Below are 22909 nucleotides of genomic sequence, written 5' to 3'. Positions count from 1 at the left end.
GGTTTTTTTTTTTTTTTTTACTTTGCATAAGTTTCCTAGCAATAAAAATACATATTTGACCCTAAAGTCAAAAAATATTGTGTTGTTGGAGAAGAGTATTTTGAGGTTTTCAAATTTTAATGAAAATGCAATTACATCTTTAACCTTAAAAGAGACAAAACATAAGCATTGCATTTAAGGGTATTTTTATATTTTTATATGAGTGTTTTGTATAATTAATACAGTCATAAGGGGTACTTTTATTTTCATATTTTTTCAATGTTTTTAATATTTAAATCTACTAGAGTATGCTTGATACATATTATTAGCACATAATAATGATATTAAATGTTTCGAGAAAGTTCATGTAAATACATAGTTTTGAAGAGGAACTTAATAAGGATTGATCCAGAATTAGATGTAAATTAAATTATGCAATATACATCTTAGTTAAAAACAGGAGTTTTCAATTGGTTTAATTAAAAACAAGAAATGTTGATTCTCTTTTTGAAAGACTAGTTAATATTTTAATATTTTTATTTTTATTTATTCACAAGCTCATGAATCCGTTTTATATCATCATCATCATCATGTCTTTATCATAGAATCCCTTGAGATTTGTTAATGTATTACGACTTTATTATTGTGTGTTCAATTTGATTCAAGGTCTTATTATGAATGATGTATTTTTAATTTTATATAGTATTTTTTTTTATCATTTATTTATTTCTCGTGGCACTGTATTTCAGATAGATGTAAGTTTTAAAAGGTAGATTTGAGTTTTAAATGAATAAAATTTAAGTTAAATATATTTTTTTAATTCTTTTATTTGATAAGTATAAATATACTTAATAAAAAGAATGATACTTTATTGTTTCTTTTACTGTTGTTTGAGATTCAGTTGCCTTGTGGACTACTCAGTTGAATATGATCTCATTTCTTTGTTTTTGTTTTCTTTTTTTTAGCCTATGAGAAATTATCCATTTTATTTATTGAAGGCTTTATTTTTTAATTTTATTCTTTCACATTACATTCACACAGTTTTAAGCCTGATAATTTATTTTGTTTTATGTGCTACATCATATTTGTGATGTCAAAAAATATCTCGATATTAAATTGATGTTCGATTTTGCAAAATAAAATTTAATTTTATCAAATAAAAAATTAAAACAAATGAAACTCAATTTAACACATGAACAAAAGAGCTGCCATTTCCCTATTTACTATTCATGGGGCATAAAATTTTACCTGTTTTCATTTATGGTCCTTGTTTTTTAGGGTTTAATGTTTCGCTGCTAAAATTTATTTATTTTGCATTTCAGGCCTTTGAATTTAAGAGGGAAAAGAGAGAGTTGTTGAAAAACATAAGATGAGAGAAAGTAGTAAGTCACCACAAATGAAGATCCATTTTAGTGTCAATAAATTTATCTTAAAAATATATGTTCAAAAAATATGGTATTTTCCTTTGAGAATGTCGTAAGAACTAGATCATAACATGAAATTTTTTTCTAATTTGGTTGGATTTTGTTTTTATAAAGTGATTATAGATATTTTTTGGGGATTTAATATGAGTTTATTGAAATTCTTATGATATTTTTGGGGGAGCTTTTAGGTAAAAACAAGTTAAAAATTAGTTTTTTAGGATTCTAGAACTTGGATTCCAACTTTTTAGCCATTAAAGATGGTTAGAAAGTCAACCATAAGTTATCATGTTGTTTACTATTTAGAAAAAAATCAACTAGGCACGCCTGGACTAGAAGGCTAGATCCATGTGCCGATACACCTAACTTTTTTAGACATCCCTTTATTTTTATCTTTTGTTTTGTAATTGTTGAAAAAAAAAAAGTTAGTGAATCAATTTATTAAAATAACATTAAATGATTATACAATTATTCCAATGTTTTTAAGAAGATTATGATATTTTTATGATGATAATATTAATTTTCTTATGGATAATTATGTGTTGTAGGCTAGATCAATTGTTATAATGCAAAAAAAATAAAAATAAATTAAAGGCTACTAACATGTTCTCTATTACAAAAAAATTAAAGCATGTGATGGGGGTTATTCAAAATGACCTAGTCAACTTGAGAGGTTCAAAAACAATTTAAATGACTGAAAAAAACAACAAAAATAAATGTTAACAAATCAATTGCTAACAAAATAGTGGAACATTTATTTGATAGAGAACAAAACAACTCATGAAGACGTGTATAAAATACATCAAATGTTGAAAGATGAATTGAAAAAAAAAACCATTAATTATTTTTTCAAAAAAACCCCAAAATAAGAATGAAATTAAAACAAATAAAAGAAAAATAAAAACAAAAAAAGTGCAAAAAAAAAAAAAAACCTAGGTGCACAGGTTTATTGACCATGCCCATTTTTCTTGAAAACAAAATATAACATGTTATACGTCGCCTGCTAAGAAATTGAGATAAGGATTTTTTACACCCAAAATTTTATTTCTCAACCATTTTTAGACCCAAAAAACATCATAAAGACATAAATATGCTCGTTTATGCCTTCAAATAACAAAATAAATAAAAAAAAATCAACCCAAAACATAAAAACTTTTCGAGGTCAGATCTATTCTCTAAGTAATTTGAATTGTGAGAGAACAACCAAATGAAATTTCTCTTATCAAATGAAACTTATTAACACCAAGACCAATTATTTTGGTGGTTAGAAATTAGTGTTAACCAATATTTTTTTTTCTCTTTACCACTGAAATATAGTAATTATCTCTCTTCTCTCTCAAATCAAGGGCTGAAAAGTAAAATAAAATGAAGTTTTATACCAAAATAAACAATCATGACAACTTTGAAATTACCACTCTAAGTTTCCTAAATAATAGTTTTCTAAGTTTTTCAATTCATTTCTTTATCTTTTAATTTGATAGTTTTTTAAAAAATCAGAAGCAGTTGAGTTCAACTATAAAATGATCGATGAAGAAAAAAGTTTGGTGATCAAATTAAAAAAACACACACCATGGATTCCTATATAAAACATTCATGCTTTTATACATTTTATAATATTAATTATTTTTTAAAATATTATTTATTTAGAAATAAATTAAAATAATATATATTTTTATTTTTAACATCAACATATAAAAAAATTAAAAATTAAAAAATAATTTTTATTTAAAAATGCTTTTAAAACAAAAAACGAATCATTTATTATTGGAAATGCAAGATCTTAACTCATTGTAGCAGGGGATGTTTAAAAGTATGGTAACAGTTGCTTTTTTAAAATATTTTTTATTTGAAAATACATTAAATATTTTTTTAAAAAATATTTTTAATATTAACAAATTAAAATAATATAAAAATACTAAAAAATTTAATTAAAAAAAATTAAAATATTTTTATTATCTTTTTAAATACTTTTAAAACATGATCTCTCCTCTACTCCTTTCCTTCCGAGCACGGTTTCAGGACTGTCACCTTTTTTGTGATTTGAAGTCACAAAAAAAACCCTAAACCCTTCCTACTTCACTTCCTCCCTCCCTCTCCGAACAGAAAAATAGAAATGTTCTCTCCAGGAATTAAAAGATCCAGCAATCGAAAAGCAGCAGCAGCACCTGACAATAATTCAATCCCTAATCGCCCTGCCACCGGCACTCCCGCTCCTTGGGCTCCTCGCCTCTCAGTTCTCGCCAGGTAAATGCCTTCTGTCTTGTTAATGGCAGTGCTTTGATAATTTTTTTTTAAGCTTATATTGGAGTAAGGCCTTGTTTGGTTCTGTCTGGCATCAGGGGAGTCATTTAGTATATTATTGCACTTTGAGTGAAAAAATAAGGCCTCATTTCTTTGGATGTATTACAAACGAGGGAATTTCAACCACCTTTTCGACCCTAGCTAACCAAAAGTAGGTTAAATAATTGATCATATTTGTTTTTGTGGTTGTTATGTGCATTAGAACTCAATTGACGAAAAAAAGTGAAGAAAAAGCTAGTGATGCTGATCCAATTAAGCCCGTGTATGTTGGAGAGTTTCCGGAAGTAGTTCGTGATGAACAAGCCAACTTTTTGCGCAGCCACATTCCTGGTAATGTTAACCATTACGGCTTGTTTTTATTTCTTATACTACTTGCACTAACTGTTAATCTGCAGGTGATGCATCTATATCTGGTGGAATGGATAAGGAGACGTGCCTTTCCTGGATCATTTGCAGAAATAGACTCTTTATCTGGAGTCACTTATCATCTTCACCTTCAAAAGATTGTGTTGTTCTTCAACTTCCTTTAGATTGTTTAGATGATGGAGCTCATAGCAATACTGGCTATCACGGCACAAATTGGCTGCTTTGTTTTCTCAACTGGGATCCCACATCCAGGGGAAGGAAGAAAGCTGTACAAAGCTGCAAGTCTGCTGGTGTGGTATTGTGTAACCAAAAAACTCGAGCTGTTACATACTGGCCTGACATTTACAATGAAGGCGGATCTGTTCCAGTTACTTGTATGTTGTCTTCTGATGAATCGGAGGTGACTTCATTCTCTGTTGATGGGAAGAGCACCCCTAATCGGCGGTCTGCAATTAATACAATGGGATCCAATTCTTTCAACTCTTTGATTGCTTGTGCACATCCGGCTAGCCAGCATGTTTCTGTTGCCTTGGCTTGTAGTTCCAATGGTGAGCTGTGGCGCTTTTATTGCACCCCCACTGAAATTCAATGCAGTAAAGTGTATCAGGACACATTGTATTTATCCTCTCATGGCAGTGATGGTAGTCAATTTGTCAGGAGCAAGGGCTATCCAAGGTCACTCATCTGGCGGTTTTCACCCCATTCCATGGACGATTCTGAACGGCAGTTTTTTTTATTGACTGATCATGAGATACAGTGTTTCAGTATAAAACTTCATCCTGATTCAAATGTGTCAAAGATGTGGTCTCATGAAATTGTTGGCACTGACAGTGATTTGGGCATTAAAAAGGATCTGGCTGGTCAGAAACGCATATGGCCTCTAGATGTACAGGTGGATGACCATGGCAAAGTCATCACAGTTCTTGTTGCCACTTTCTGCAAGGATCGTGTTAGCAGTTCCAGCTACACACAATATTCTCTTCTGACCATGCAATATAAGTCAGGAGTCAACATTTCTTCTGATGTACATGAAAGGGTTTTGGAGAAAAAAGCCCCAATCCAAGTGATAATCCCAAAAGCAAGATTAGAAGATGAAGATTTCTTATTTTCTATGAGACTTAGAATAGGAGGCAAGCCTTCAGGTTCAACACTAATAATTTCTGGCGATGGAACAGCAACAGTCTCCCATTATTTTAGGAACTCTACACGTCTCTATCAGTTTGATCTACCTTATGATGCAGGAAATGTTCTAGATGCTTCAGCCCTTCCTTCTACAAATGACGGCGAAGATGGTGCATGGATTGTATTAACTGAGAAGGCTGGAATATGGGCAATACCAGAAAAGGCTGTTGTGCTTGGTGGAGTTGAACCACCTGAGAGAAGCTTGTCGCGCAAAGGGAGCTCAAACGAAGGGTCTACACTAGAAGAGAGAAGAAACCTCATGTTTGCAGGCAATGTTGCTCCTAGAAGGGTAAGTTCTGAAGTAGGGGATTCTGGTGATAGAAAAAAGGCTGTTATGAATAGGATTTCACGGCGAACTTCGCATGATGAAGAATCAGAGGCTTTACTTGGTCAGCTTTTCCATGATTTTCTGTTAACTGGGCAAGTCGATGCCTCATATGAAAAGCTTCAAAGTTCTGGGGCTTTTGAAAGGGATGGAGAAACAAATGTTTTCACCCGCACAAGCAAATCGATCATTGACACCTTAGCTAAACACTGGACAACCACCAGAGGTGCTGAAATTTTGGCTATGACCATGGTATCCAACCAACTCATGGATAAGCAGGAAAAGCATCAACGATTTTTACAGTTTCTTGCTCTATCAAAATGCCATGAGGAGCTATGCACTAAACAGAGTATGATTTATTGCATATTTCAATTACTTCTGCCTACAAACTCATGCATGCACACTCATATTTTATTTTTTATTATTGTGTGCATGAAATGTTTTGAGATTTGGAGAGCTCATTTATTGTCATTTGCCCTTGCTTGTGAAGCTGTCCCAACATGGGGCTCCATGCATATTTATGGTGAAATTTCTGGGGGCTGTCTTTTCGACCAGTTCTATTAAAGTAAATGAATCATGGATAAGTGGCACATGGCAAACCTAACTACAACTTTATCTTAGCAGGACAGTCTTTGCTAACAATCATGGAACATGGAGAAAAGCTTTCTGGAATGATTCAACTGAGAGAACTGCAAAACACAATTAGCCAGAACAGGTCACATATGAGCGGCTCCCCACATTCCAGTTCAGAAGCTCAACTTTCAGGTGCTCTATGGGATCTAATTCAGTTAGTTGGTGAAAGAGCCCGCTGCAATACAGTTCTTCTCATGGACAGAGACAATGCTGAAGTGTTTTACAGTAAGGTTTCGGATCTTGAAGAAGTATTTTATTGCTTGCACAGCTACTTAACATACCTAATAAATGAAGAACAGCCTCATGAGGTTCAGATCAAGAGGGCTTGTGAACTCTCAAATGCAGTTGTGTCTATAGTTCGTTCTGCTATGCTCTATAGAAATGAGCACCATATGTGGTATCCACTATCCCAGGGCTTAACATCTTGGTATTGTCAACCTGTTGTGCGGAATGGGCTGTGGAGAATTGCTTCTTTCATGCTTCAGCTGTTAGATGGAACATCTGAACTTGAACTTTCTGCAAAATCAGATTTATGTGCTCATCTAGAAGTACTGGCTGAAGTTCTACTTGAGGCATATGCTGGTGCTGTCACAGCTAAAGTTGAGCGAGGAGGAGAACACAAGGGGCTGCTAGATGAGTATTGGAATAGACGGGATTCCCTTCTTAACTCCCTCTACAAACAAGTGAAATATTTTGTGGAAGGCGGGCACCAGGTTAATCTCTTTACTTTCTGTAACTTATGATCATGAAGTTGAATATTTATGGATCTTTTAACTGTCTCCTTGCAGGTTTTAAATGTAAGAACTGATGAGCCAGATGAGGAAATCCTTAGAAAGCTAACTTCAAATTTGTTGTCCATTTCAAAAAGACATGAAGGGTACAATACTATGTGGAGTATATGTTGTGACATCAATGATTCAGCGCTGCTCAGAAATCTTATGGTACAGAGATTATTTATATTTAAATGCTTTCTGTCTTGCTCCAAGTGTGGTAACTGCTAAATATTAGGTGCCATCGTCATTAGCATTGATGTATTTTTTTTAGTTTTGAAAGAGGATGTAACAATTGGTACCTAGACAGATCAAATTTTTAATTCTATCTTGCCAGAACTTGCTGTTAGAAGCACATGCATGAAAAAGTCTTTCTGATTTAATCTGTCAAAGTTGAGAATGTCAAACCTAAGCAACATAAGCTCTTTGTAATTAAAGTGTGTCAAAAGGATATTTTTTTCCAAAGTATTTATTGATTCTATCAGATAATAGTTCAATGTTTTACACATTTAGTATGGATTGATAGATATCTCTCTTAAGAGATCCATCATGAATCCAATTTGGTCATGCAGTTTGAATAGACAGATGTCACAGGCAAGCTCACACACATGCACAAGCATGATGCATGTTTATGTGTTGTGCGGCAATTATATTTTACCTGTATGCTGTTGATTAAGAAATTTCAGAAGTGTTAGGTGAAAGATTAAAAAAAATGGTGACTAAATGGAACAAGACTCCGTTTCCATTTCCTTATTATTATTTTTTTTTTTCTTTTTTTTCAACTATTTTTTTTTTTATCAGAATGGCATGATAAAATCTTTCTTGGAGAGAATAAAAGTTTTTAAACCTGAGAAGTGTGGATTCCTCCTATAAGTTTTTAAAGGCAATGTGTATGTAAGTGGAATTTTGTTTGCTTGTATTTGCCATTCTATATGGTCTCATGTCTGTTCTTATGTCTAGAGATAGATAAGAACTACATACTCATTGTATGATTTGCTGATTCTTTTCTTCTGCTTTCCCTCCTTTAAGTTTTATGAATATTACATTTGCTTGTTTCTTTGTGGAGATTGTCTTTTACTTCATTTTGTTTTGCTCAGCACGAGAGCATGGGACCAAAGGGAGGTTTCAGTTACTTCGTTTTTAAACAGCTGTATGAAAAGAGGCAAATCTCAAAGCTTCTAAGACTTGGAGAAGAGTTCCAGGAAGAGCTATCTATTTTTCTGAAGCATCACCGAAATCTGCTTTGGCTTCATGAATTGTTTTTGCATCAGTTTTCCTCAGCTTCTGAAACTCTTCATATATTGGCCCTTTCTCAAGATGAGACCTCAATTTCAGAAGCTGAAGAGACCACAGACCATGTGCAAAACAGATTTATAACCACACTGGCAGATAGAAAGCGTCTTTTGAACCTCTCAAAGATTGCTATCATGGCAGGTATGACCTGCTTGTTTAGTTCATTGTTGTCTTGATTTTTTTTTTTTTGAATGAATCTCTTGATTTTCTCAAGTTTCGGTAAATGGGGTAATTTTGAAAATCATGCAACCTTGAAGTTGGTTTCTTTCATGGAAACTGCCAAGTTGAGCCAACTTGGTGATTTTAGACTCTTCTATTCAATCGGTGTCTTTATGTCTAATAATAAAACATATTAGCAAACACTGATCACCTCTTTAATGAAGGTGCACTTTAATTGATTTCCTTTTTGTGAGGCTGTCCATATCTGCAGATTAGTTCGAGGATTCTTCTCTAATAATGGAAATAATGGTACTTGTTATGCAATACTGTAGTCATTATTTTTGTTTTTTGTTTTGAGGGGTTTCGGTCTTTGATTTCCTAATCAGTTTTATATATCTGTTCCCTCTTGAATCTCTTGCTAAGCTAATTCAGGAAAGTTTTCAAGTGACATTTGTAAGAACTTTGTGAGTACTTTCTTGCTAATTCTTACCATGCTGATGCTGGGCATTGATGACATTAAAGACCATATGGATTTTTACTGGTTAAGCTTTGTACCATCCCAGATAAATAAGGAATATCAAGCCTGGGTGTAGAAGGTGCTTGATTGAAAATAAAAAGTAGTTGAATTTTTTTGTTCTTCTTTTCATTTGGCATGTTAGGTTTTAACAAAATGCCTGTATTTTTTTTTATAAAAAAAAACATTAGCAGGTAAGACTACTGACTCGGAGACAAAGATGAAGCGAATTGAAGCAGATTTGAAGATTTTGAAATTGCAGGTGTGCTTTGTTTTATGAATGATATTTATTGCTGTTGCCATGTTTCTGCTCTTGTTAAATGATCTCCCTTGTGACCAGTACTTGTTGAGGTGCTGCCATTAGCTTATACTAAACTGTATCACAGGGTTCATTGTTAATGCTACGCTCAGAGATTCCGATTCAAGGAGGGTCTACTGGGATCCTTATACCAATCCCTTGATTGCATAGCAAGAACCACAATCCCTTATTTACTGAAATGGGTGATTCTGGCCAGAATCAAAATAGCCTGTTGAATTTTGAGCTGTTTTTTCCATTTTGTTTGTAGAGTGCTGGTCTTCAAATGACATCTAATCTTAATTTGTATCATGGATTTTATAGAAAATACAAGGGATGCTTCTATTCTGAAAGAATCTTTGCCTGAAGGTGCAGCTTTGGGCTGATAGAAGCCATTAAATTTACCACTTTCATCAACAACTTTTGATTTTGTTATATCATAAAGAAAACTAGTTGATTATTATGCAAACTCCTGGGCTGCTCAAACTACTCTACGTGAACTTGCATGTGTTTTTATTATTTATTTAACTTTTGTATGAGCTCCAGCAGACCTGACCTTTCATTACATGCAGGAAGAAATTCTGAAAGTACTTCCTGCCAACGAAGCAAATCAATACGACGGACAGAGGCTCTTCCATCCTGAAGAACTCATAGAGCTGTGCCTTAAAGTTCAAAACCCAGAGCTTGCATTGCGGGGCTTTGATGTGTTTGCATGGACTAGCTCCTCGTTTCGTAGGAGTCACAGAAACCTTCTGGAGGAGTGCTGGAAGAATGCTGCTGATCAGGATGACTGGGGTCAACTCCATCAAGCATCCAAAGATGAAGGGTGGAGTGACGAGGAAACCCTGCAGCAACTGAGAGATACAGTGCTCTTCCAGGCATCAAGCAGCTGTTACGGACGCAACGCAGAAATTATCGATGAAGGTTTTGATGCTGTCCTGCCCTTGAGAAAAGAAAACTCTGAAGTTTCAGCATTGGAAGATCTGGATTTCTCTGTAGAAGCAATACTGATGCAGCACAAGGATTACCCTGATGCAGGAAAGCTAATGCTGACAGCAATCATGTTAGGAAGTGTACATGACAATTCAAAAGTAGAAGAGAATCCTTCTTCAATGGAGTAACTGACATTGTTGCGGTTCATTCCCATGGATTTTTGTAGATTGAGTAATAGAATCTGCAAAACATTATATTAATATTTTCAGCTGCATATTTACTGACAGGTGTTTAATCGTGCTGTTGGGGTTATTTTGCAAATTGATTTTTACTTCTAGTAATTTTTTTTTTAATTTAAATAAAAATATATTTAATTTGTTTTTAAAATACAAAAACAAATAAAATCTAAACTACCTGAAAACCGCTGCAGGGTTGAGAGATGCTTTGAGATTCATGGCTTTTTACTAGGAGTGAATAAAAAAATTAAAAAACTAATGAAATTGACAAAATTGGAAAAAAATTAACCAAAATGAATTGTGAAAAAAACTAATTAAATCGATTAAAATTTTAAAAAAACTAACTGGTTTGATTTGATAAGCCTGAAATAAAAAAAAACTGATGCTCTGTTTGTTTCGAGGAAAACGAATTCCTGGAATTCGTTTTCCTTACTTTCCCATGTTTGGTAACAAACTGAAACAGTAAGTCAACGGAAACTTAATTCCAGTCAACATACAATCACTGCTTTGAGAAAGGAAAGTGTTTTCCTTCGGTTAAAGAAAGGAAAACACTTTTCTTTAGCGTGCAAGTGAATTATAATTCACTTAGCAGCGAATTATAATTCACTTCTACAGTTTCACTGCTACTGTAGCAGCGAATTATAATTCACTGCTACTGTAGCAGTGAATTAAAATGCAGAGATGGCGAATTATAATTCACTGCTACAGTTCACAGTTACTGTAGCAGCGAATTATAATTCATTGCTACTGTAGCAGTGAATTAAAATGCAAAGGTTATTTTATTTAAGTCCCGGGTTTTTGATTAATTAAGTCCTTAATTCTTTAATTAAACTCTTGATTTCATTAATTAAAATAATCTAAAATTTAATAAAATCAATTTCCAATTAAACCCTTGATTTAATTAATTAACATAGTCAAGAGTTTAATTAAATCTTTAAACTTCCAATCATGTTGCCCTTAACCCAAATTTTAATTCATCCTTCATTTATTTTATTTTTATTTTTTATTATTTTTTTTAAATAATAAAAATAAAAAAGGTCAAAATTGGGTTATGACAATTGTAAGTGATTAAATATTTTATATTAAATATTTTATATATATTAGATAAACTTGAAAAAAATTTAATTCATTATTAAATTATTTTCCAGTTCATTTTTCATAACACAACCAAACACTGGAAAGTGTTTTCCAGTTCATTTTCCATAACACTACCAAACATCGGAAAATACTTTCCCGGAATTCACTTTCCAGGAATTCACTTTCCCCGGAATTCACTTTCCAAAAAGAAACCATTTTCCTGCAAACAAACGGAGCCTGAGTCAAACTGAAAAAATCGAGCTAAATCAATCAAAATCAAAAAAATCGAGCTAAACCGGGTTAAACTAGTTTTTATCATAAAAAAACTGAACAGAATCGAAACTAGTCGGTTTAAACCGGTTTCGGTTTTTTTTTTTTAAATTTTAGTTTTATTATTTTTTTTTATAAAAACTGAACAAAAAATAATCACTTCTAATTTTTACAAGTATAAATTTGTTTTTTTGGTTAGAAAAACACCAAATCATCTTTTACGGGCCTCGAAAATTATGAACTTGTTGATGCGTTCATAGTTGAAAAATATTTTCAAGAAAAACACGTAAATAATTGTATTAAACATACCATTATTATCAGAGCAAAATATTTTGAAACCAGTTTACATGCAAAAGATAGAGATCAAAACTAGTGATGACATATCCATAGGCATGGATTCAAGCGGTTATATATGAACATATACTCGCAATTTCAAGTCTATCACCATGAGTTCTCAGTTCTACTATTGTTACCGTCCTGGGTTTTTGTTAGCAAACTTAGCGTAAATAATAATAATAATAATAATTGTATGAACAAGGACATAAAATAAAAGCCGTTGGATCAGATTCTAACCATTAGTTCCCGTTTTTTAATTTGCCTATGGACCTTGCCCAAATTATATATATCTGGATTGGTGTCGGTATTATATTACGGGTTAGATGTATATATTTTTTAATAAAACATTAACTATAACTAATGTTTTTTTAGTAAAAAAAAATTAGTTATGTGATAGTTAATGTGATATGATCTAGTCAACTTAATAGGTTCAAACGATCAGTAAAAACATTTAAAAAAAATATCTTTTTATAAAAAAAATATTAAAACGATAATATATTAGATTTACTTAAGTCAACTTGAGTTAATATTTTAAATCTGCAATTTAGATCATGAGATCATGAAAACCTCATATAAGAATAAATTATGAAGTTCAATTCTTAATCAACTCAATGTTAAAGGATGAATCTTAAAAAAAAAAAAAAAAAAAAACTAAACTAAAAAATGACTAAGTCAACCCGAGTTAATTTATTAAATCCACGATCCGGGTCATAAAACCAGGGTAACCCTATAAAAAGTAAATTCAAATAAATTATGAAGCCTAATTCTCAAATAATCCAATGATGAAATTGAAAGAAAATTCAATTTTAAAAAAGAATACAATAAACTCGAGTCAACTCAAGTTAACTCATCAAACTCATAACCTAAGTCATGATACCGAGATAACCTTATAAAAAGTAAATTAAAAAAATAACCAAAGTCAACATGGGTTAACCTACTAAGCTTGTGATCTGTGTCATGAGACTAAAATAACAAAATAGAAAGTAAATCGAATAAATTATGAAGCCTAATTCTCAATAAATCCCATTGTTGAATGATACAATAAGAAGAAAAAAAATTCAATCTAAAAAAAAAACACAATAAAACAACTTGAATCTACCTAAATTAATTCGCAAGACTCATGACCCAAGTCATAAGATAATAATAGATAACCTCATAAAAAAAATTCAAAGCAAATGACCAAGCTTAATTTTTAATAAATCGAATGTTGAGGATGTTGAAAGATAAAATTAAAAAAATATCAATTAAAAAAAAAGACAACAAAATTTCAAGTCAACCAAACTAACTCGTCAAACCCATAACATAAATTATGAAACTAAAATAATAGTATAAAAAGCAAACCACAATAAATCATGAAAATTTAATCTTCAATAAATGAAATATCAAAAAATGAAATAAGAAAAAAAAATAAATTAAAAAAATTATTATTACAATTACAATGAATAGTAAGTTGTAATATATTATAAATAGCTAAAAGAGATCAGTGTTTTACTGTGGATTGCACAGTACAGTCCACAGTAAAACACTGATCTCTTATCCCTGCTGCTTTATGTTTTTTTTTTTTAAGTTGTTTTTTTTGCTGTTTTTTTATGCCTTTTAGAAAATTATTTTTTGCTTCTTTTTTTGTTTTTTTTAACAAAATTTTTGTCTTTAATTTAGTTTATTAATGTTAAAATTTTTTATTTAGTTGTTAGACTTTCATGACACGTTTTCCGGATTTAACGGGTTAACCTGGTTTGACAAGTTAACCTAAAATATATTTTTTTTGCTTTTTATTCTTTTTAATTATTTTTTTTTAGTTTAGTTTAGTTTAGTTGTTAATGTTAAATTTATTTCTATTTAGTTATTAGATTTTCATGACATATATCCCGAGTTTCACGGGTTAACCTGGTTTCACGGGAGAACCCAGTTAATTTTGGGTTGACCCGTTAATTTTTTTTTTATTTTTATTTTCATAAATGTTTTTTGTTTAATTTAGTTTGTTAATGTTAATTTTTTTTTATTTAGTTATCAGACTTTCATGATATAAATCCTTGGTTTAACGGGTTAACATGGTTTGACGAGTTAACCCGGATTTGTTTTTTAATTTTTTCTTTTTGATTAATTTTTTTTGTTTAGTTCAGTTTGTTAATGTTCACTTTTTTTTTTATTTACTTACCAGACATTCATGACACAGATCCGGGGTTTAACGAGTTAACTTGGTTTGCCGAGTTAACCTGAATTTTTTTTTTGCTTTTTTTTTTCTTTTAAATTAATTTTTTTCGTTTAATTTAAATTGTTGATGTTAATTTTTTTTTTCTATTTAGTTATCAAACTTTTATGACACGGATTCCGAGTTTGACGGGTTAACCTGGTTTAACGAGTTAGCTCAGTTAATTCTAGGTTAACCCATTAATTTGTTGTTTCATTTTTAATTATCAGATTTTCACGATGCGAATTCAAGGTATGACGGGTTAACCCAATTAATTCATATTTTTTTTCTTTTTCTTCATTAGTTTTTTTCTTTGTTTTTTTCTTTTTAACTAATCTATTTAATTATCACACTTTTATGACACGACCTTGCAGTCAGATCCACGTCCAATGCTATTGGATCTGGTATTGCAATTCAGACACTTTTATGCTAAGGGTTAACCCAAGTTTAATGTTATTATTAATATTATAAATATTACTCTTGAATCAGGCGTTGCAACCAAATCTAAGACTCTTGGGTATAACTTTGCAAAAAAAACCTAACATTTTAGATCTTAGCTTTTTTTGAAATACAAAAATAATTGATCCGCGGCATCGCGCGGGGCATATAACTAGTTATAAAGTAAAAACACCACCTCTTTTAAGGGGTTTATATATATATATATATGTGTTAATGTTAAATGGCTGATTTGATATCTTTATTAGCCATTTCCATGTAGAATTCTTTTTTTTTTTTCCTGTCTATTTTGTTTTCATCGATCGAGGAGCATTAACCACCCAAATAAATCTTTTGTTTTAAATTTAATCTCTATATAATGTGGCTTGTATCGATGATGAGCACCCCACCAACAAAGATCTTTCAACTCCACATGGCATAAGAGTAGCCTATATTTTCTTGAAAAAAATCAACATGGAAATCCACATCCTATCCAGTAACCAATGGGATACCGCTGACGTGTAGATTTCCTCATCCACAACATCTTGTCATTTCTTATACATCTCCCCTCTTCCTGCGTTGATTAGCATCTACACTCAGTCAGCCTTGATAGAGTAAGAGAAAAGCAGAGCAAGCAACTTAGAGGCAGCATTAACAAAGAAGAGTCATGGCAGCCTCTGCAATCCAACAGTCTGCATTTGCTGGCCAGACCGCCTTGAAGCAACCAAATGATCTTGTCCGGAAGGTTGGTTCCTTTGGTGGTGGTCGTGTTACCATGCGCAGGACTGTGAAAAGTGCTCCCCAAAGCATATGGTGATGTTTCTGGTCTCCAGCTAGTAACTAATATCAGTATTATACTATTTCTAGCTCTTACAAATCAAGAAAAGCACCTCTTTGAATGCACTGATACTTTCTTAAGTAGTTCCTTCAATTTTGGTCATTTTCATATAGGTAGGTCGGTAGGTCTGTAAATATTCTTGAACTTTGAGAGAGAGTAAGAGAATCACTGATACATAGAAGTCTCTCTGTCTTGGAAGCAAGTTGTCTTTGTTTTCTGATTTCCCATCTTCTAAATTCACAGAAAAAGAAGAAGAAGATTTCCCATCCATTGCTACCAAGTTGTTTAGCAGTGTCACTAGCAGCATCGAGCATTGTAGCTACACATTCACTAGCATGCTAGCTTCTACTATCAGCACGTTGTTCATCAATACATGTTTATTTGAATAGTGGATGGTGTCACAAATTAATGGCTTCGGAAGAGGATCTTTACGTGAACTGACTCTGATCTTGAACTGTTCTGACTTGTAGACTTGTATTGTCATTAGAGCAGTGGTTTATGATGTTTGAAAAGTTGGAACAATTAACAATCAGAGAAAAAGCAAGTCACCAAGAGCATGATCTCTTAGCTCTAATCTTGTACGGAAATTTCCTTCAAGAAATTCTTAACTTAAAGAAAGGGGACTGTGAGACTGAGCCTTAGGAAGATGTTCACCGCCACATTTTACAGCTTGTTCTAACAACTACATTTTAGTTTCATTTCAAACCAAGTAATTGCAATAAAAAGCTGAGCACATGACTGATTATAAAACAGGTATGGCCCAGACCGCCCAAAGTTCTTGGGTCCATTCTCTGAGCAAACCCCATCATACCTGACCGGTGAATTCCCTGGTGATTATGGATGGGACACTGCTGGTTTGTCTGCAGATCCTGAGACATTTGCCAAGAACCGTGAGCTTGAGGTGATCCACAGCAGATGGGCCATGCTTGGAGCACTTGGATGTGTCTTTCCTGAAATTCTTGCAAAGAATGGTGTCAAGTTCGGTGAGTCAGTTTGGTTCAAGGCTGGAGCTCAAATCTTCTCAGAGGGTGGCCTTGATTACCTTGGCAACCCCAACCTCATCCACGCTCAGAGCATCCTCGCCATCTGGGCTTCCCAGGTTGTGCTTATGGGATTCGTTGAAGGGTACAGAGTGGGTGGAGGGCCACTTGGCGAAGGACTTGACCCCATTTATCCTGGCGGTGCCTTTGACCCACTTGGCCTCGCTGATGATCCCGATGCATTTGCAGAGTTGAAGGTGAAGGAACTCAAGAACGGCCGCCTCGCAATGTTCTCAATGTTTGGATTCTTCGTTCAGGCCATTGTCACCGGAAAGGGTCCTGTTGAGAACCTTTTGGATCACCTTGCCGATCCAGTGGCCAACAATGCTTGGGCATATGCCACTAACTTCGTTCCAGGAAAATGAAGAAACTCAGATGGTTGCCTTGTAGCCTGTGACATTGCTAATTAGTCCTTATGTTTTTGTTGAAAACTTCTGGTTCTGGACATGAGATTTCAGCAGTGGATATTTTACATGTATCGGAAAAGTACTGTATCCCCCTTTCACCATGAACATGAGACTCTTTTGTGCTTGAATCTACTTTTTTTAGTTGGATTTGTGTCGTGGATAAGTTGTTTTAGATAAAAACAAAAATAAGTAACAGTTCCATCACTGCCCAATCAGAGGGGAAGAAGTCTTCCCTCTGCGAACAACAACACTCTATATATCCTCTAGCACCTGAAGTAAGGAACATAGAATTTTCTCATTTGTTACCTACGAAACCAGGTAAGCTTATAAAGCATTCAAGTTATATATATAAACCCTAAAAAAAGGTAAGATTAACAAAAAACTAAGTCTCCTACTGATATAAATGTAGCCCAAGACATGCTTTCCCAATTAATTGTAATAGTGTAATTAATAATTTATCCTTGGAAAAAATAAAAAAAAGCAATGAAGTAAGCTTTGGGGGTTGTATTATCTTTTTACCATTATTCAAGTATCTCTAACATGTTTCATGAGGTTATATTTGTCATGTTTTTTTTTTTAATTTATAGTGCAATTACAAATTTAGCATTGGAATAAATAATTTTAAAGTTTTTGACTCATGGTGTTTTTGTCCTTTTATTTTTTCAGAATAATGCAATTCCTTTGACATTCTTTGAGATAAAAACAATATAACTCTCTTATAAAAGTGTTTTTTGGTCATTTTGCATTGGTTTGTTATAGATTCGAATGTTGCTTAAGGGCATTATTGTAATAATTGTATATTAAATATTATTTTAAAAAACATGTTGTCACATGTTTTGCATGTACTAGTGTGTGGACGATCTCCATGTCATTCAAGCTATGGTTGTGTGGTTGTTTGACCACCAAATGTCACCCTCTAGGATGATATTTGGTAGATCGTGGAATCTTGAACATGATGATGTATGCGTATGTACCTAAGGCATTGCTGGTTTGGTGCCAAATGTTCTTTTTTTTTCCTCTTCTTCTCCTTTCTCTCCTATTCGAATTTTGTGCCAGCTCTTGCAAAATTCCAAAATAGCTCTTATAATGTTTTCCCTTCACATTTGGTCCCTATGCTTATGAACACTATTTTTTAAATAAGCTATAAAATTATAAATGCTTTTCAATTTCACCACATATTATTTTTTAATCTATAAATAATCTTTCAAATTATAAATGTTTTTTTATTTCACCCCTTCCATTTTTAAGTATATAAATAATCTATCAAATTATAAATTTTTTACAATTTCACCCCCTATGATTTTTTTAATCTTTCAAATATGATCATTTTTCTTTTAATTGCTATTTATTTTGTTTGACATCATATTTAAAATGATTTTTTTTTTTTCAAATTTCATCCTCAAGTTTTTTTCTACCAAATTTCATTCTCATTTTTTTTGCTATTTTGTTTTGCTTTTTCAAGGTTTTTTTATTGATATTTTTCACTGACTTCATCCTTCAAAATTATGTTAGTTCAGAATTAAATTTTTTGATTGAATGTGAGTCTAAGATTTCATAAGTTGTGAGTTTTAGAGATTAAATCAGGTTTAAAAGGTTCGTCTGAGTTCACTTGATTTTTTTTTTCTTTTTAAGGTGATGTTTTTTTTTTATCCCTTTTATGTTTTGTTTTGTTATTTTTTCTAGTTTTCCTATCATTATTTTTCAATTTCACCCCTATCATATTTTAATTCCTGAATGATCCATGAAATTATGAATGTTTTTTAATTTCACCCCTATCATATTTTTTTTATTATTCAAATTTGGTTCTCATTTTTTTAATTGCTATTTATTTTTTTCATGTTTATTTTTTTAATTTCGTTCTTCTTAGGTTTTCTTCTATCAAACTTTAATCCTATTTTTTCTTTGCTCTTTTCCCCCCCTTTTTTCAAGTCTTTTTAATAATATTTTTCACTGATTTTATCATTTAAAATTAATTAGGTTGATAACTAAGCTTCTTGTTTTAATCCAGATCCAAGATTTCACGGGCTGTGACTTTTAGAGATTAAACAAGGTTTAGGAAGTTTATCCGAGTTTTTTTTAAGATGATGTTTTTTGTTTATTTTTGTCCTTTTTTTTGTTATTTGTTTTGTGGTTTGCCTTCTATTGAGTTCCCCCTTACAATTTGTTTTCATTTTAACCCCCTGTCATTTTTTAATCTATGAATAATCTATCGAATTATAATTGTTTTTCAATTTTACCCCTATGATGTTTTAATCTTTCAAATGTGGTCATCATTTTGTTAATTGCTATTTATTTTGTCTATGATCATTTTAATTTTTTTTCCCCAAATTTCATCCCTTGTGCCTTTTCCTATTAAAATTTTATCCTTGTTTTTTTTATTGCTTTTTTTTACAAGCTTTTTTTATTTATATTTTTTCACTGACTTCATCCTTCAAAATTAAATTTGATGAGAATTAAACTTCTTGATTTAACATAAATTTAGAATTTCATGGGTTGCAAGTTTTAGATATTAGACTAGCTTTACGAGGTTCAATTGGATTCACATGTTTTTTTTTTCTTTTTTTTTAAGCTAGTTTTTTTCTATTTTATTATCCTTTCTCAATTTCACCCAACCATTTTTTTAAGCTATAAATAATATATCAAATTACAAATATTTTCAATATCACCCCTATGATTTTTTAATCTTTCAAATCTAGTCCCCATTCTGTTAATTGTTATTTATTTTGTTTGTGATCATTTCATTTTATTTTTCAAATTTAATCCTTGCACATTTTTTGTTAAATTTTATCTTCATTCTTTTTGTTACTATTTTCTTTACTTTTACAAGTTTTTTTATTAATTGTTTTTTCACATTTCATCCTTCAAAATTAAATTTGTTGATAATTGAGCTTCTTGATTGAACTCGAGCTTAAGATTTCATGGGTTTTTGAGTTTTAGAGATTAGATCAGGTTTAGGAGGTTCACTCAGGTTTGCTTTTTTTTTTTTTCCTTTTTAAAGCTGATTTTTTCTTATTTTCTATCCGTTTTTGGAGGGTTTTCTTTTCTTATTTTTTGCAATTTAATTATATTGGTTTCACCCTCTATAAGTTTTTTCAATTTCACCCTTTATGATTTTTTAATTTTTCAAATTTGGTACTCATTTTTTTAATTGCTATTTATTTTGATTGGGATAATTTTTATTTAAAAAAAAAAAATTCATCCTTAGGTTTTTTTTTCTCTCAATTTTTATCCTCATTCCTTTTGTTGATTTTTTTTAGCTTTTGCAAGTTTTTTCATTAATATTTCTTCAAGGATTTTATCCTTTAAAATTAAATTGGTTAAGAGTTAGGCTTTTTCATTGAACCTGGGTCCTCGATTTAACAAGTTGCTAGTTTTTAGAGAATAAAACATATTTAGAAAGTTTGTCTGAGCTTGCTTGTTTTTTTTTTTTAAGCTGATTTTTTTTTTAGTTTAGTTTTGTTTGTTTTTGTTTTTGGTTTACCTTTTATTAGGTTAGTATTGAGTTGTTTGATAATCTGGATAGGCTCAAGTTTGGTTCTTTTTACTTTGGTTTTTTTTTTTTTATATATAAAATTTATTTATTGTTACTGCATTTTTACTTCATATTATTTAAATTACCAATTATACCAATGACTTGGAACTTTGAATTTTTTTTTACACTAACATTTTTTTTAAGTCGAACAATAATTTTGCTCAACCCGCGGTGAAGCATAAGCAATAAATCTAGTATATATTGTAGATTAAGATATACAACATTATGAATTTGAACAATGTTTTGATCTTTTTATCCTTATTAACAAAAAACCAATGACATTGTTGATGAGGTAATATGAACTTTTTCACATGATCCATTGATCATTATTTGATGAATTAGGGGTAGATTGGTTTTTTTTTTTTTATCATTTTTAAAAGCATAGTGAAATAACTAAATTACCCTTAAAAGAAATATTTTTTAAAACTAGCATCCATAGACTTTTTTGCCATTTTAATTTTTCAAGGATAGTCAAATATGACTAAATCCTTTGACTAGCATCCATGGGCTTTTTTAGTATTTTCAATGTGGTTTTTTTTTTTTTTTTTTTTTGTAATAATCAATTTGATTAAGAGGTACTTTAGTAATTGAATAAATATAAATATTATTAAAAAAATGGTCAACACATGTATTGCACACATAAGTGCTTAGATTGTATAATTTAGGGGATGTTGATGCTATCGTTTGAATTGTATAATTATTGTGTAATTTGGAGGAAAGTTCCTACAGTAGATGTTGTTTACAACCCAATAATAGATGAGATGAGATGAGATTTTATGCTTCACATTTTATTTTCATATGGCTAGATAATATTTAGAACGTTAAATGATTAGAAATTTTATATAGAGCATACAATGTTACAACGTGTGATCTATAAGGATAAAGAAAGTAGAAGTTACATGTGGACTAAAGAATAAACTGGACGTTTACAAAGTGACTTAAAAAAAAAAAGAACATAATTGTATTCTTAAATAATAAGCTAAAGATTAACACATCAGTTGTTAATAATAGTTAGTTGGCAACTATTAGTTGATAGTAGAAATTAGTTACTTATTAGGCAATCTGAATTGGAAAGAATTCAACGTTTAAGTATGTAAATTGTTGATAAAGAAATAAGATCTTAAAAAATTATGCAGTAGCAGTTCTATCTCCCTTTTTTCTTATCCTTCACTATTTCAATTATTTTTATTTCTTTTGTTAAGAAAGATAAATCTTAACAAATTGGTATCAGAGCCTAAAAGATCCACTCATTACAATTAAACATGGTTGAAAATAACAAAGTTAGAGCATTGAAAGAGCAAGAAAAGAAAATGAAGGAACTAATACAAAGAATGAATGAAGAACTTTAAGATCAGTTGCATGATAAACATGGAGAATTTTTGCAAAATCAGAGGTAATAAGAAAAACAAAATAAAAAGAACAAACAATTCACTTCATGATTGGATTTAATAATGGCCACCTTACAAACCATTTTAAATAATAAAAAAATTAAAAAGGAAGGAAGAAATAATCCATTTTCTAATGCAAGGAACAATCCAATATTTGATGGTATCCTACCATATCCAAAAATACATACAAGAATGAAGCTGGTGAATTCTAATGAAAGGTAAAAAATAGGTTAATATGGCTCTACCTGGGGTAAAGATATCAACCTTTTATGGAGAGAATCCTTGAAGCTGGATAAGAAAATACAGGAAGTACTTTAAGCTGCACTTGATCCCAGTTGGTTATTGGCTACCAAACAGGAATGTCAGAATGATTGGCATTCAAGTAAAAATTGTTGGATTGATTGGTATCCATTTGGGATTACCGAGATTACTTTAAGCTACACCTTATACCAGTTGGTTATTGGCTTCCAAATAGGAATGTCAGAATGATTAGCATCTAAGTAAGGATTGCTGGATTGATTGGTATCCATTTGGGATTATCGAAATTATTGGCTTCTAAACGAGAATGCCAGAATAAGTGGCATTAAAGTAAGGTTTCTGGATTGATTGGTATCCATATGGGATTACTAGAGTTATTGGCCTTCAAATAGGAATGTCAAAATAAGAAATAATAATGAGAATTTGTCGAGTTTATGGATAATTGAACGAGGGTTTTTGGACCAATTAGTTCTTGTGATGAATAACATGATTAATCGGCAGTGAAATAAGGTAGTCGGGTTACTAAGTAGTCGGGTTACTAAGTCATTCAAATCAGAGGGATAAATAAACAAGAGAAGAAATGAATGAAAAAAAATCTATTTAAATCATCGTTGGTATGATCACAACAAAAAGGAATGAAGTAGAATCAATAATGAATTCCTTAAAAATTAATTAAATTGTATGAAACCATATTAAAGATTGACGCATTGTTATATTAATTCTTGTTTTA

The 22909-nt window shown here is 31.4% G+C and overlaps 2 protein-coding genes across 5 annotated transcripts; both read left to right on the top strand.

The window, feature by feature from the left end:
* The first annotated feature begins 3396 nt into the window (after positions 1–3396).
* On the top strand, positions 3397–10457 carry LOC118044146 (nuclear pore complex protein NUP133). 4 transcript variants are annotated; one of them, XM_035052317.2, is made up of 8 exons: positions 3397–3644; positions 3904–4031; positions 4097–5923; positions 6199–6920; positions 6996–7148; positions 8075–8411; positions 9135–9205; positions 9811–10457. In XM_035052317.2, exons 1-8 carry the CDS (start codon positions 3514–3516, stop codon positions 10357–10359), a joined length of 3918 nt encoding a protein of 1305 aa, XP_034908208.1. In that variant the 5' UTR covers positions 3397–3513; the 3' UTR covers positions 10360–10457. The 4 variants fall into 4 exon arrangements, with proteins under 4 accessions (XP_034908208.1, XP_034908207.1, XP_034908206.1 ...); XM_035052316.2 differs by having other exon boundaries at positions 6196–6920; positions 9138–9205; XM_035052315.2 differs by having other exon boundaries at positions 6196–6920.
* A 4840-nt stretch (positions 10458–15297) lies between these two features.
* On the top strand, positions 15298–17148 carry LOC118044148 (chlorophyll a-b binding protein 5, chloroplastic). The gene is made up of 2 exons (XM_035052319.2): positions 15298–15529; positions 16308–17148. The coding sequence occupies exons 1-2, from the start codon at positions 15384–15386 to the stop codon at positions 16957–16959; spliced, it is 798 nt and encodes a 265-aa protein (XP_034908210.1). The 5' UTR covers positions 15298–15383; the 3' UTR covers positions 16960–17148.
* Positions 17149–22909: the final 5761 nt, after the last annotated feature.

This window comes from Populus alba, chromosome 2 (assembly GCF_005239225.2).
Source record: "Populus alba chromosome 2, ASM523922v2, whole genome shotgun sequence".
Taxonomy (NCBI): Eukaryota; Viridiplantae; Streptophyta; class Magnoliopsida; order Malpighiales; family Salicaceae; genus Populus; species Populus alba.
Note: the sequence above shows the minus strand (reverse complement) of the source record. Positions and strands in the feature narration are given on the sequence as shown.

Coding starts and splice junctions, on each gene's coding strand:
- LOC118044146 (XM_035052315.2), top strand. CDS start 3,514: ATGTTCTCTCCAGGAATTAAAAGATCCAGCAATCGAAAAGCAGCAGCA. Junction 4,032..4,096: donor TTTGCGCAGCCACATTCCTG/GTAATGTTAACC, acceptor GTTAATCTGCAG/GTGATGCATCTATATCTGGT. Junction 8,412..9,134: donor AAAGATTGCTATCATGGCAG/GTATGACCTGCT, acceptor AAAAAACATTAG/CAGGTAAGACTACTGACTCG.
- LOC118044148 (XM_035052319.2), top strand. CDS start 15,384: ATGGCAGCCTCTGCAATCCAACAGTCTGCATTTGCTGGCCAGACCGCC. Junction 15,530..16,307: donor AGTGCTCCCCAAAGCATATG/GTGATGTTTCTG, acceptor ATTATAAAACAG/GTATGGCCCAGACCGCCCAA.